At 39.8% G+C, this 14,433-nt stretch overlaps 1 protein-coding gene across 8 annotated transcripts in view; it reads left to right on the forward strand.

Moving 5' to 3' along the window:
* DUSP16 (dual specificity phosphatase 16) overlaps positions 1-14,433 on the forward strand; it is a 67,873-nt gene that overhangs the window by 27,275 nt on the left and 26,165 nt on the right. For 4 of the 8 annotated variants that reach the window (XM_030480915.1, XM_030480919.1, XM_030480920.1 and 1 more), the window contains 3 exons: positions 2,559-2,636; positions 9,505-10,105; positions 11,259-11,397. In XM_030480915.1, the coding sequence (XP_030336775.1) occupies positions 9,875-10,105; positions 11,259-11,397 (370 nt within the window). In that variant the 5' untranslated portion in view covers positions 2,559-2,636; positions 9,505-9,874. Of the gene's footprint in view, positions 1-1,217; positions 1,483-2,558; positions 2,637-9,504; positions 10,106-11,258; positions 11,398-14,433 lie in introns of all 8 variants that reach the window. The other 4 variants (XM_030480916.1, XM_030480917.1, XM_030480922.1 and 1 more) reach the window with 3 other exon arrangements.

Below are 14,433 nucleotides of genomic sequence, written 5' to 3' on the forward strand. Positions count from 1 at the left end.
CCTTGTAATTTTTGTACCAGATAATCCATACAAGATTAGATTTTATGGAAAGGACAGAATTAAACTTTTAGGAAAGGAAAGGTAGGTACTGACGTCCTTACAAGGATGCTGTCACGCTTGCCATTCAGTTTCTCACAAGGCTTCTAGCTTGCTTGATGCACCACAACTCCGTAGCTCCATGTGACCCAACTGGTTGGGTTTGTTTAGCTGCAGTTTAGGGAAGGCCCTGAGCAAGAGAGGAGAAAAAAAGTCTTCCATTTCTAATTCTGGAAAATAGAAGAAGGTATTTAAATAAGGCCTGGAGGACTTCTTATTTGCCAGAAGTACATAAAAAGGCAAGTTTATATCCTTTGTAATTCACTCTAATTGAAAGGATGTATATTTCTTTTCCTAAGGTCAGCAGAAAAATCCTGGCCTCATAATGAAAAAAGGCTTTTTAAAAAACTTTCTCCTAAGCACAAATAGCTGAAGTTTCCACTTGAAACTTGGGTGGCTCATTCATATTTCACTTGATGGTAATATGGTGTTCTCTTTCTCCCTCCCCCTTCTTACCACCAAGGCTAAAAAGGAGGAGGGGAGATATAAAATGTTTCTGAAAATTACAGGAAATGTCTGTTCCTTAAACAGCATTGCCAGGGAATTTCCAAATGCACTTAATGCTTATGGCTGAACTTGCAGCAGCTCGGTCTTCAGTCGTGAGTGGATCCTGTTCTAAAAATGTGATACCTGCTTCCAGTAAACTGTGTTGAAATGAAGTATATGCTTTGGTTTTCATCTGCTCTTCAGCAGAGTTAATTGCACTCAGTGGTGAAATGAGGGCTCCTGGGGGCTGCTTTAAAAACCTGTTTTGCTTCTGTTTATTGAAGTGGGAAAAATAGTCTATAGTTTCCTGAAGTGGTAGATAGTTTATTTGTAAGGACTTTGGAGAGGCATGGGTGGCTGTTACCAGTGAATGTGAAGACTACCTGGCAGTTTTCAGAGACGTTAGAAACTGCATGCGAAGCAGTAAGGAGCAGAGGGAGATGCTTTTTGTCCCAGTATTTTGTTTCCTTGGGCTGTCACAAGGTGGTCTCTGATCATAGGACCTTGTCTCTAGCCTAATCAATGTTGAGCACTAGGTTAGTTTTAATTTCCATGGATGAGATTAGAAAGGGGGATAGTAACAAATACAGTGAGCAGGATGAGTTTTCTCTTCATTCTCCTTTGCCTTCTGCCAGGCTTCTGCTGCTGGACTAGGGGAAGGAGCAAGGGAGATCTGCAGAGCCTCTTCCTGGGCTTGAAAGGGCGTCTGCCAGCCAGAGCAGGCAGAGGGAGAAAGACATGGCACAGTCTTCAACAGTCCACCAGATCTTCTCATCCACCTCTCTGCCGTGCTGTTCTCATGTACATACCCTGTGTGCTAATGATGGGCAAGTGAGAGGATCTCCAGCCTGGGACCCCCCAAGGACAAACACACAGGTCTCAGCCAACGTCTCCATCCCAGTGAGCAGAGCATGTTCTGGATAGCAAAGTCTTTTATTACCTGTGTGAAGGGCTCTAGCCCCATGTTCCACTGTTGGTGTTGGCAAGGTTTTTAGAGCAGTTGCCCAAAGACAGAGAGGTGATTCTTGTAGCTCCTTTGATTACAAGATGATGTGCGATATGACTGTCATAATGTGCTCAGCCCTCTGCTACAGTGGCTCTTTGTGGTTGTCCTATAGTTTACTACGTGGTTGGGAGCCACTCCTGGATTTCGTAATAAGGCAGTGCTTGGCAATAATTTATTACCCTGGTTTATATTACAGTGATTAAGCGGAGCTGTCATCTCTTGATTGTGATGATTTGAATCTTGTTTTTAGCTGCCCAGGAAACGGTTTGGAATTGACCCTAATGTGTTTATTTTTACTTCCTCATGTAAAGGTTGTAATTTAATTTGTTCACCTAGGAACAGCAGGTGCTTTGTATAGAGGTTGTACGGGTATGACTATATGTAATGATTGCTGACGCCAGTGTTACCAGTTTCCAGTGTTGACTTTTCTAGTGTATGGGGAGGTGGGGTTAATTACCTGAGATGTTCTGTTTTCGTTAGTCTTTGTCCGTGAAAAATATAGTTGTAGTGAGACTTACTTATGGCAATCTCCTATATTAACAGATACTGAATGTGAGTGTGTGAACTTGCTTGAAATCATACGAATGCTTCACCCATCAATCCTAGTTACAGATTAGTTTTCTAGCAGGAAAATGTATCAAGTTGTTTGGAAGGCTGCTATTGGTTGGGGGTTTTTTTGCTTCTTGGTTTTTTTTTTTTTTCAGGTATCTCCAACGTTTTTAAAGATAGTTGAGAGATTTGCTGTGAGTTTTTTTTCTTTTCTTTTAGAAAATCACTATAACATCGCTTTCTGTTTCAGACCCTTTCTGTGTAACCTAACGCTAGCATTTATAAATCTCTTCTCACTTAGGTTTTCATGTGTTTGGGGGAATTTTACAGCAAATGACTGCACTGAAAGTGTGAAATCTCTTTTCTGGGGTGTTTTTTGTCTTGTAATAACTGTGGGGTTTTTTCCTCCAACTATGTTTAGGTGTTTCCTTCTGCTGGCCTCTGTATGTGGACCGCCCTCTGTCCTGTTCAGCCCATTTAGATTTTGACTTAAATGTAGGTGAGTAATTGCTTTTGACATGAAATGATAATGAATTCATGTAAAAGTAGTCCAGAATTTTCATTTGCTTTGACTTGGAAGTCATACAGGAAGAATCACCTTTTAAAAATTCATTGACACTTTTCCTGGATGCCTAGTGTCCCAGGCAATAGGAAACTAAAAATGTTATGTATTATAGTATTTGTTTGGAGTGGATTAGGTAAGCTTTCATTCTTGGTGTCACAGAGCTATATGCTGTAAACCTGCAAGGAAAAAGTATTTTGAAATGAAAAGAGCTTCTTGCTTGTATGGGTGGAGAAGGGAGTCCCCAGATAAAGTCTCTGAGCTGTTGAATAGAGTGATGTAACAGATCAACAGCATGTTCTAACTCTTCCCATGAGCTCACATTCTATCAGGTTTCCCTGCTATAATACTTAATAAATGTCTGTTGTTCCACAGTGAATGGCAGAGAGGTTGGCTTCTTGGTAAATGCAAGTGATGATAATCTGGTTTATTGCTTACAATTGGTGATGGTACATGGATGATTCTTGCAAGAATGTTGCACGTATTTGGGGGCTATGTTGAGTAGGTCAGCAAAATGTGTTTTGGTGGTGTGTTTTTTGGTTTTGTTTTTGGTAGTAGAACACATTATATTATTTCAAATACCACTATTTGTATGAAAAGCAGTATCTTACTAAGTCCATTTATCTTGCTTAGCCCAACTATATTAGAGATAAGTGTAGTAGGTGTAGAAACTGAGCAAGCTTAAAAATCTAGACTGGGGTCTTTTATGCAGCTTATACATGGGAAGTTGATTTCTTTTCTGACTCTGTCTCTCCATGTATCAGTTTTTAGATTGGGGAAGGAAGAGAAAAGTAGTACTATCCATTTTGACTGCTTACATAGATCTAAAGTACAGATGCACTGAAAGTAGGAGAGGAGGGAGCAGCCATTCTGATCATAGGGATAAGCTAAGGAAAGCAGCATGAAATTCTTAAAACTGCTTCTATTTTATGAACATGGTACATAAGAGACTTAAAAAAGTATTAAAAATCTATGTGTTTCTATTTGACTGACTTCCTCACTGCTCTCCTCTCTTGCACTAAAGTGGAATGTGCTTGGGAGAGTGGGGGAAAATCTGTGTTCTTCAACCCCCCTCAATCAATGTGAGAAAATTACGTGCTTATGAGATGATGACACTTGCTTGAGTCATCTGAAAAGCCAAGACACCCTCATTCCCCTCAGTTAAGAACAGGAGCCCTTGTTAACAGAGCTCTTTTAAATCACAAGCATTTGTAATCTCACTCTTGTGTGGTCTGCACAGTGGCAGGCAAGACATAGGCTTATTGTAACCTCAGCTACATTCCCCCCCCCTCTCCCCTTTACACTTTATTACACAGTTGTCGATCTCTGGAATTTATTGGCTTGCTTGCTAAATTCAGAAGAGGTATAGCTGTTTCTCACTTTCACTTAAAAATCTTATTTCCCTTGTGCTCCATAGACACTTCAGGTTACTTGCTACTGATGAGTAGCAACTTGAGGAGGGATTGGCTCTCCTTGTTTGTCACTCAGTCACTAGTAGCATAGGTTACAAGCATCTGCCCAGAACAGCTTTTATTTCTGTCTTTCTGAGGCTGGTGAGGGAATGCTGCAGCTGTCACAGATGGTGGGGGGACGAGGGGGAAATCTTGCAGGAGTGGGAATTCACCCTGTGATCCTTAGATCAGGAGTTCCTTTCTGGTGCAGGAGTTTTGTGCAGGCTTGTTTGTTGAGTATCACCTGTGGCTGTGGTGGTAGGGACTGGTGCGGTATTGGCACCAGCTATTGAACCACTGTCAGCTCCCAGCTCAGTAACACTGAAGCCAAATACTCATTTGAAAACAGCTGACGTGCTGGCAGTGGCATGTTTCCTGCAGTTCAGGATCTCCTGAGTCTGTGTTTTGATTCAGCTTTTGGGTTTCTTTTTATGCTGGTGCCCATCCTGAGAAACATGAAAGGGAAGTTGGCTGTAAGGGCGCATAGTGTTTTTCTCGTATGTGTATGTGTTTGCTTCTAGAAAGTAGAAAGAGACATGGTTTTAAAAAGTTCAACTCTTTCAGGTGTCTCAGGCTGAGTATGCAAAAGCTGCCCTTCAGGACCTTCTGATGTTCAGGTGCTGTAAAGTTATTAGGTTGGCTTTTAGCCACGCAGCACTGACGTATGCTGTAGCGTTGCTGTATGCATCTGACAAAGCAGGCATTAGTGGCGTCGGGAACACGATTGCTGAGTGTTTGTGACACCAAAGTCCAACTTCAAGGTTATCTTCTTACGTGAGGTAGAAGTCTTTTAGAGATTGTAGCAAGGCTTCTGGAAGCTCTTTGCTAGTTCCTTAACTGAAGTAGAATTAGAGTGTCATTCTGAGAGTTTAAAAAATACATTCTTCTACATCTGCCTCTTTAAAAAAAGTTGCTATTACATGAGCCAAAGCCTGAGATAATTCAAAAAACCATCATTCTCTGATGCAATGGAATTGCTTGGACTCAAAATCGTAGAAATTAGTAGTGCATACAAAATGTGAGTTATTTTGACTGAAGAATCAGACACACAACTTTAGTGCCAGGTTTACAGTTAAGTGGTTGCCTGCATCGCTCCATCTGAGCCATTTGAGATGGAAGCAAAGAGAGATCCTGTAGTTCTGTGGCAGCATTACACATAGATATTGGAGACCCACTGTTGGTTGTATGGAAGATAGTAGTGGTTTTGTTGTTTTTGTTCTTTAAACAATAGGGAAAAACTGAAAACACTGGGCAAGTGTGGAACAGATCTTTCTAGTTTTACAGTGAGTCAAAAGTTTAGTTTTCTTCTTTAAAAGAAGTTGTAACAAACAGTGCCATGTTCCAGTCCATCTGCAAGGAGGAAGAAGCCATGCAGTGTTACCATGGAGTCACATGGTTCATGCAGTATTCTCATAACTTGATTATGGATCACTTTTCCGTAATCCTGATTTCAGTGTAGAACATCCTATGAGTAAGATGGTTTCCTACCTTGAAGATCACCAACATAATGGCCTATTTAGGGCAAAACATTCATTATATTGCATCATTTTATGAGACACTATGGTGTTAATGCATACCATTGCGATCTAAGTCACAAGTAGCACTACAGAAAGAGAACAGTCAAGAAACTGAATTTTAGCTTTTTACAAACTATGATTAGGAATAAAACATGTATCAACACCTCATAGTAGCTAAATGATACACCAGGAAGGGGAGGAGAGCTCTAGTGTTTAGCTGAAGTAGGAGGCTGCCAGTTTCTCTTGTTTAGATAGGTCTCAAGGAAGAGTCCCAAAGTCTGATAGGACCAGAAGGAGGCTTAAACCAAACCCAGACCCCATAATTGAAAAAAAAAATGTTGTTCCTCCTCTGCCCAATGGAGCTGTTCCTGTCAAAATAGGATTTCAATCACAATAACTTGAGGTGACATTACTGTTAAGTTTTCTACTTTCAAGCCATGGGCAGAATGCTTTCAGAAACTTAACACATAGCTATATGTAAAGGTAATAGTGCTGTTTAAAAGGACTGTTGACTGGTAGCCCATTTGCCTTATGTTCTTTACATGCGTTTTCCCCAGTCACCGTATATGACTGATTTGAGTTCTTTTTAAGGGTTTTCTGAAACAAACTTCCATCACTTGAGAGAGAAGACTGAGACAGTGAGCAGTAAGCATTTAGAAGATCAGAAATATACCCAAACTGAAAGTTGCAAATCAAAGATTACATCTATTTAACAGCCTCCAGTTTAGAGTTCTGTAGTTTCTCAGTTGTTTTATTTTCCTGTTATTACTTGGACTTTAAGTCAGCAATTTACCCATCAAAACAAACTGTCTAGTTCACGAACAAACTGTCTAGCTCACAGAGGAGCTTGAGCCAATTCCCACTAGAGCCAGTGGAAAAGTTTTCATTGAGTTCAGAGGGTTTGGTATCTGGCAGCCGTTGATACAAATAAAAGAGAATCAAAATTCCTGACAGGACATGTTAAGAGAAAGAAAAAGAATTAAAAAAGAAAAAAGGCAGAATATTTTTTTTCTCTCTGGAAAAAAATGTGGACACAACTATCAAGTTTCACTTCCCCCCCCTTGCATAATGCCATGGTCTTTTAATACCTTCCTGAGGCCAGGACATAATGACTGCTCTTTGAGGGGGAATACACCTGAGAACCAAGTTGTAAAGATAGGGGTTTTTTTTTAAATAGGTTTAATTAAAGCTTGGGGTAGTAATTTTTCCAATAATTTTTGTAGTTTAGAGCAATATGCATGTCACTGCTATACACTTCCATTGATCTGGACAAACTTAAAAGCACTGGCTCTACAGCACTAGAATCAGGGCAAACAGAAAATGACTTTTTGTTAACCTAATGGCCCTTTATGTGAAACCTGGTGGTTTTTAATTGCTACATGAAACTTTAACCAAACAAGTTTCTTTCAGTTTCCTTTTCGGGTTGTTCAAGTGAAGGTTGCACTTTTCTCAGAATTTATTTAAGATTTTGTCTATGTAGATTTGTATAATATATCTAACCCGTAAAACATGTGCTGACCTGGGATTTCCCATTGCTAAACAGAACTGACCTGTTGCTGTAACAGGACTTTTAATAACTATCTATATGTTAGTTTGAATTCATTACTTCTGTTGCAGTTAAGGTAGATAACAAACATTTCAAACTGGAGAAGCAAGTCAAGACTGTAAGTAAAATAGAAGTTTTCCATCTGAACCTGTTAAACTATTTATTAATATTTAAAATCTTCATCCTCATATATGCCTGTATGTGCAGTAAGAATCCAGGAAAACATAGCCTCATAACTTGCTTCTGTTCACAAACATTTTGCTGCCTCAAGAATGTCAATCAATAGGATTTTGGTTTTCTTCATCTAGCCACTTCAGTTTTGTGATGGTTGTGTTACTTTACTTTGCCCGAGCCAGCAGAAAGCTTGGGTCGCAGGCTGGGTGGTGTGGGCCAGAACTGACGTAGGAGTTGCTTGAAGGCGTACTTTACCTTGTACAAGAGGTGTTTCATAGTTCTGCTGGCCTAAGATCGCTTCCCCTGACAGGAAAAGGGAATGTGATGGTGTGAGACACACAAACTGAAGAACTGTGGTTTCTTGCTGAGCTGGCTTTACCCTGCACCTATCTGAGCGCAGATTGCTCATTCCCAAACAGTCTTCTATACTAACAAGGTGAGGAACTCTGTCAGGCTTGTCCTTTCATGGACAGGCTCTAACCTGTGGGCTTTGCCACTTCGGTTGAAGAAGTTGTCACCCTCAGCTGTCCCCTCTTGCTGGAGTTGATGACCAAGGCAGCTGAACGTGTGGCTGGTTTCCTCCAGAGTGGTTGTTTGCAGCCTTTTGTAGACAGCTGTGTCTGTAACTATCCATGATTGCACTAGGAGTCCAAGTTTTGAATGGTTGGAGCAAAGCAAGTTCACTCATGTTTTCTGTTGTATCTATAGCTGCAGCACAATATACACTAAAATGCAGCTAAATCCCTTATGGACAAAGCCCTGTGGTGGCTCCTTTCTGAGGAGTGTTCCTACAGGGACTTGTTCCATTAAAGTGTATGTTGGGACACACTGGAAAGCCTGAGGATAACTGTGAGGCAGTAATAGAAATAGGTGGTGAAACATGTCAGATGTTTTTACTGCTCTGCTGCTGCCAGTGCCATTTCAACTGATGTGGTTTGGATGCTGACAGGATCTAATTTTACAAAAGCAGAGTTTGCTTCAGATACTGCCTAGCATGTGTGAGAAGTGTAATGCACCTCACATAACTGGAGTTGTTCAGCCTGGAGAAGGCAAGACTCCAGGGAGACCTTATTGCAGCCTTTCAGTTCTTAAAAGGGGCCTATGAGAAATATGGGGACATACTTTTTAGCAGGGCCTGTTGCAACAGGATGAGGGGTGATGGTTTTAAACTAAAAGAGGAGAGATTCAGGCTGGACGTGAGGAAAAAATTCTTTACAGTGAGGGTGGTAAAACACTGGCACAGGTTGCCCAGAGAGGTGGTGGATGCACCATCCCTGGAGACATTCAAGGCCAGGCTGGATGTGGTTCTGGGCAGCCTGACTGAGTTGAAGATGTCCCTGCTCATTGCAGGGGGGTTGGACTAGATGAGCTTTGAAGGTTCCTTCCAACCTAAACTGTTCTATGACTCTATTCTATGATTCTAATGTCCCATCTGCTCCAGAAGGGCCTGAGACAGTACTCACTGCTTTATCTTTCAGTAGTGTATTCATGAGGCCTCTGTTTCCATGTCTGGTGATTAATTCAAATAAAATGTGTCCTGTTGTAGCATCTTCTTGTTCTGGTTTCTCTTCAACCATGTTCTTCAAGGAAAGAGGTGGATGTAAGTTTTGTCCCTTCTTTTATACAGTGTCAGTTCCCCGATTCGCAGTGCTGGTTTGTGAAATATTGTCCGAGGCATTAAGTTTTAAAAATGTGTCTTAGCTAATTTTACAACTTCTTACTAAGTGGTGAAGTACTGAAACACATTTAATTAGTTTTGCTATTGAAAGGAATGCATGATTTAGGGCAGTATATCTTAATTATATTCTAACAAAGTCTTGTGAAGAGGCAGAGCTAATAGCAAAAAGAGTCTGCAATTAAGACAGGGTATGTTGCCTGAAATACAGGATAATTGTCCAGGCAAGATCATTGGATTAGATTCAGAGACTGCAATTGCAAATACTCTCTCGAGGTGTTTGGCATATACAGCAGAGAGGGTAACTTCTCAGGAGCGTATTTATTATATGGTGCAGACCACTGTGCAGTTGACCTCAGAGTTGAGTGTTTTGTTCTGCAAACTTGCATGGCCTCATCTGGTTTGTGGTATATTTATTTTTTTCATCTTCCCTTTCTTACAGGCTCTTAGTCCGGTGTAAAGCTGATGGGTGGGAGCAAAGGTAAAGAATGATGTAATGTAGCAGCCACCAGAAAGCATCTTTTGTTTGAATTGTGAAATGGCTACTCCATAGTCATCTCCCGATGAATCAGATGTGAGGGGCTGCTTTGTGGAATGAACCCTTTGTAACGGCACATCAACTGGAAGCAGGAGGAGACATTCAGTTGAAGAGCTCTTTCTGAAAATGGGTTTAACTTTTCTTTTGCCAGTCACTACCAGCATGACCTCATACACTTCTAGTACAATGGTGTGGCTAAGCCTTTGAATACACAGCCATTACATCATCGCAGCAAATTAGAGAGGGAGGTGGTGAAAGAGGCCTTATTGTTGTCATGGCCGATGAGATGATCAGGACTCAACTCATTGTCGCCGAGAAGTTGGTGGCTTTGCTGGAGAGTGGTACAGAAAAATTGCTGCTGATTGATAGCCGCCCCTTTGTGGAATACAATACGTCCCACATCTTGGATGCCATCAACATCAACTGCTCCAAGCTTATGAAGCGGAGGCTGCAGCAGGACAAAATTTTGATTACAGAGCTCATTCAGCATTCAGCAAAACACAAGGTAGGGGTCATTTTCCTCTTATTCCTTGTATTTGTTTAAAGGAGTGCCTGGAAGGCAACTTGTAGTAGCTTTTCTTTAGGGATTTCATTTTAAAAAAACAAAACTAAGGGACTGAGTTTTGCTGAGCTCTTACCTGACCTAAGAGGCTATTGGTTACTACTAAGTTTATCTTTGGGATTTTTTGTAGCCCACTTTCTGCTGAGTGACAGAGTAATGGGGAGGGATTTAGAAATTACTCAGAAAGAATGCTCTCAGGGCTCTTGTATGTCTTTCAAAGCCCAGTCCCTAAAATGTATGTAATTAAGGCAGGAAACATTCTCCTAAACTTCGAAGGGTTCTTTGGGGTCTGTGGTGCTGGGGATTGCTTAGCAAGTGGTCATACAGTTTTCAAAGAAACTGTAGCTCTGTCAATCCTGGCTTTTACTTTCTGTTTAAAATGCTTTTCGTGTGAGTAGTTTGATGGGTTTTGATTGGTTGGTTGGTTTGGTTTGGTCAAGGTTTTTAGTTTTGTTTTTGTTTTGTTTCTTTTTTCTTTAAATAGTCTTATCAGTGAAAAGAAAATAGCTGAGCTGTTTAAACTTAATGTGTGTGTATGTGTGGGGTTTGGGTTTCTTTTTTTTTTAATCCACTGGTACTTGTTTCAAATGTTTTGGATACAAAAAGAATCTATTACATTCTTGCTTTGACATGTTAAAAACTGAAGATGATGATTATCTAAAGCATATTTTATATATAAAGTTCTGTAGATGGCTAAAATGTCTGTGGCTTTAGGCAGTTTAAGGTCTCTTTATACACAAAAACCCCAAAGCAGAAACTGAAGTAGGGACTTCTTTTAGAAAGCTTAGTTTTTAAACCAACCAACCAACCTAGCTGAAGGTGAAGCATTTTACAAGTGACATAAAACTATCTAATGGCAGAAGTTTACAGAGTGTGCTTCAACTTGAAGCAGATAATCAATTTACAAAGTCTCAAAGGGATTAAATCTGATCAGATATATTGTTTTTATTTTAAACTGGTTTCTATACAGCTGTGTAAGAAATCTGTATCCAAGCTGTTGCATAGCCAATATGTGGGAACCCTGATATGGGTGATAATGTGGTGCTTTTAATCATCTTTCTCCTTGACATCTTATTCTGAACTACTTGTGTTTCAGGTTGAAATTGATTGCAAGCAGGAAGTGGTGGTGTATGACCAAAGCTCTAGAGATGTGACCTCTCTCTCATCTGACTGCTTTCTTACTGTGCTCCTGGGCAAACTGGAGAAGAATTTCAGCTCTGTGTATCTGCTTTCAGGTATAATGTACCAAGAAAAAAACCTGAAACACTTGAATAACTGAAGAAAGAAAATGCTATCATAAAGTAGACATGTACACAGTTTTGCAACAGTGCTGGTACAAATTTCAGTTGCAGCATAGCTTTTCCTGTAGTTCTTTATGCATATAGTGACACTCATAATACATATAAATGCTTAGAAATTACAGCTTACAGGGGATATATTACACCATTAGTACTGTGTAAGTGGAAACTGCTCAATGCAGGGTTTTTTAGATGCATTTGTCTGCTATCTTAGGGGCAAAAATAGCAAAAGAAATCTGTTACCCTGGTCTTTTAAGTAATGTATGTGCTAGGAGGAAAATCTCATCCTTACTGAATTGGTAATACCACAATAAGAACAAGAGAAATGTTCTCCCTGAGTTATGGAGATTATTTTGTGTGACTTCTTAAACTTCAGCTCCTTAAGGGGTAGCACTCTAGTTAGGTCTTCTTCCTCCCTATCGATTTATTTATTTATTTGTTTACATTCCAGGTCAAAGCATTCATAGACATTACAGTCCTTATAATACAGGATTTGGTGGTGTTAAAGTGTGCTTGTGGTGTTATTTCTGTCATGGAAGAGTAGACCCACTGTTTGCAAGAAGGAATAAGGAGGGACGTGAAGTAGATCCGGGGCTGAAAGAAGAGGGAATGGCAGATACATGTAGGAAATCCATTGCAGTGAGTCGATCAGTGATCTAATGAAGTGTATACATAGTTTCTGAGAAATAGTAAAACTACAGTCAGAGACTGAATAATGATGAGGGAAAGGGAAAGAACTCCAAGAGATGCTTCCTCTTAGCAAGAAAGTTTCACTGAGGTTTCTGTTGACGTCAGATTAGAGTGATAGGGAGGTGGTTGTGTTACTGTAAGAACCTTTTTCAAACTATTTTCAAAGCGAGTACAGAGAAAATGAGTAATTTTTGCACTTGGGCAGCTGCGTTTGGTGCTCATGTGAGCTGTACTTACAGTAAACTAAGTAGGGTTTTGCTTTGGCTATGTTTGGTGCTTCTGTTTTCTTTGCTGTCTTGGTAAGGATTTTACCTGTGGGTTTAGGACTACAATATTAGATTAAGTAACTATTCTTCCATACAAGCCACCAAGTAAATGGGTGGTATCTAGGCACAGTAAATGCTTAATATAAAAGCAATGAAATAATGTAGTTAATACTCCCATAAATTTAAATCTTATTTAAAAAACAGGCTAACCTAGAAGCAGTTCATTTCTCTTAAGAAATCCTTTTCTTGTTCATATACCCAGCTCTGCTCATCTGTCCTGAGGTTTCTTTAATAACTGGAAGTATATTAGAACTCCATGCAGCAATAAAGACAACTTAATTTCCATGATAGAACAAGACACAGCTCTCTAATAACTGAGAATTAGACCTCATGGCAGGGAGGAGGTGGGGGAATCCTTAATAAGGGCAAGCAGAGGAGAGTATCACAAAACTTCCCTTCCTTCCACTGTATCGCTATAGATAAGTTGTATGAGAAATGGCTTTTATCATCTTTTTCCTCTGCTAGACCCCATGAAGGAGGTGGTCAGAGTGTCTTCATCCTCAGACTTGCCTGTGGATGGACACTAGGAATTCCTGTAGGAATGGACAGTACCAGGAAGGGAGTGTTTCCCAGCTTCCAAGTGCATAGTCTGGGCAAAACCCAGTTGTGTGTATCGTAATGATGCTATGAAAAATAGGGGTTTTTTTATTTCTAACACACAGTAGTTGTCTATTCAAGCTAAAAATGTAACTTAAACCACATGTAAAGATACTAGTGTGTGTTTGCTAGCTGAGGTGAACTTCGCCATGTGCAGCTGGTAAGGATTAGTTTGGGTGTTGGAGGGAAAGGGGATCTAATGTGTTAAAACACTCTTTATAAAAAGGAGGATTTTTATTTTAGCATATCAAATACATTTCTTTCAAAAAATATTAGGTTTTACAACTTAATCCTGTTTTTGGTTAAATAGTGATGAGGATATTTATGAATGCAGAAACAACTGATAGCTTTAAAACCAGTGGTTAGAGGAGTATAGGAACAAAAGGGGAATACAGGGAAAGGGTTTTCTCCTGATCCATTGTAGGTAAATGCTTATTTCAGGAAATATACCCAACCAAGATGAATTGGAAGTAATGAATGTCAGATCTATTACTTCAGCTCTCTACCATTTCTTTCTCTTACAGTAAGTTTGCTCAGATTTTAATCCTTAAATAAGAAAATACATTTCACAGTCTTGTTTTCTTACATCTATTAAAAAAACTAGCTACTTAACAAGCACACACATGCAAGAAACTTTTCCGGATGTAGGGTGAAAGAGAAGATGCTAGATTCAGTGTTACGGAAAGCTTATTGGTGATTATTGAGATGCGGCTCTAGAAAACTAGATAAAATGTGTTGTCTCAGCAAGCTGATGACGAACTCTCATAAATGTTTATGGCTGATAATGAGAGGAGGGATCAGTGCACCACGTAAAAAGGACAACCTTTGGACTTCAGTTTTTTCTATGCCACTTAATCAGGTTTATTTAAAATAGTGACCTTAAGTAAACATTTGTGGTAGGAAAATATTTTTTTGTTGGGATAGAATAAGGAGCAGTTAATAAATATCTGATATTCCTGCATCTGTTCTTCCTGCCTCCCCCCATTACTGAGCACTCAGTGAGGTGGGTTTTTATTTAGGTTGTGCATAAAGGTACACTCTACCCTGGAGGTTGTTTTTCAGTAACTGATGTAAAGACCTCAAAGGAACCCTTACCAATTAGTTTAAGCTCTTGACCTAAACTCATAAAGATATTTATAATCTGGGGGGGAGTGTTTTCAGGAATTTGGTTTGGTTCTTAAGTTTTAACAGTGCACAAAATACTGAAATGTGGGTATTGAAGGCTTGACCCCACTCCCATCACTGCATTTACTCTGGTAAGTAAGATTTAAACACAGAGATGTGTCTTGATTCCTTCTCTTCTCCTATTTTGAGAAGTGGATTTACTTTCATGGAGTCCTTTTCCTAGTTACAGTGTTTT

This window comes from Strigops habroptila, chromosome 3, assembly GCF_004027225.2.
Source record: "Strigops habroptila isolate Jane chromosome 3, bStrHab1.2.pri, whole genome shotgun sequence".
Classification (NCBI taxonomy): Eukaryota; Metazoa; Chordata; class Aves; order Psittaciformes; family Psittacidae; genus Strigops; species Strigops habroptila.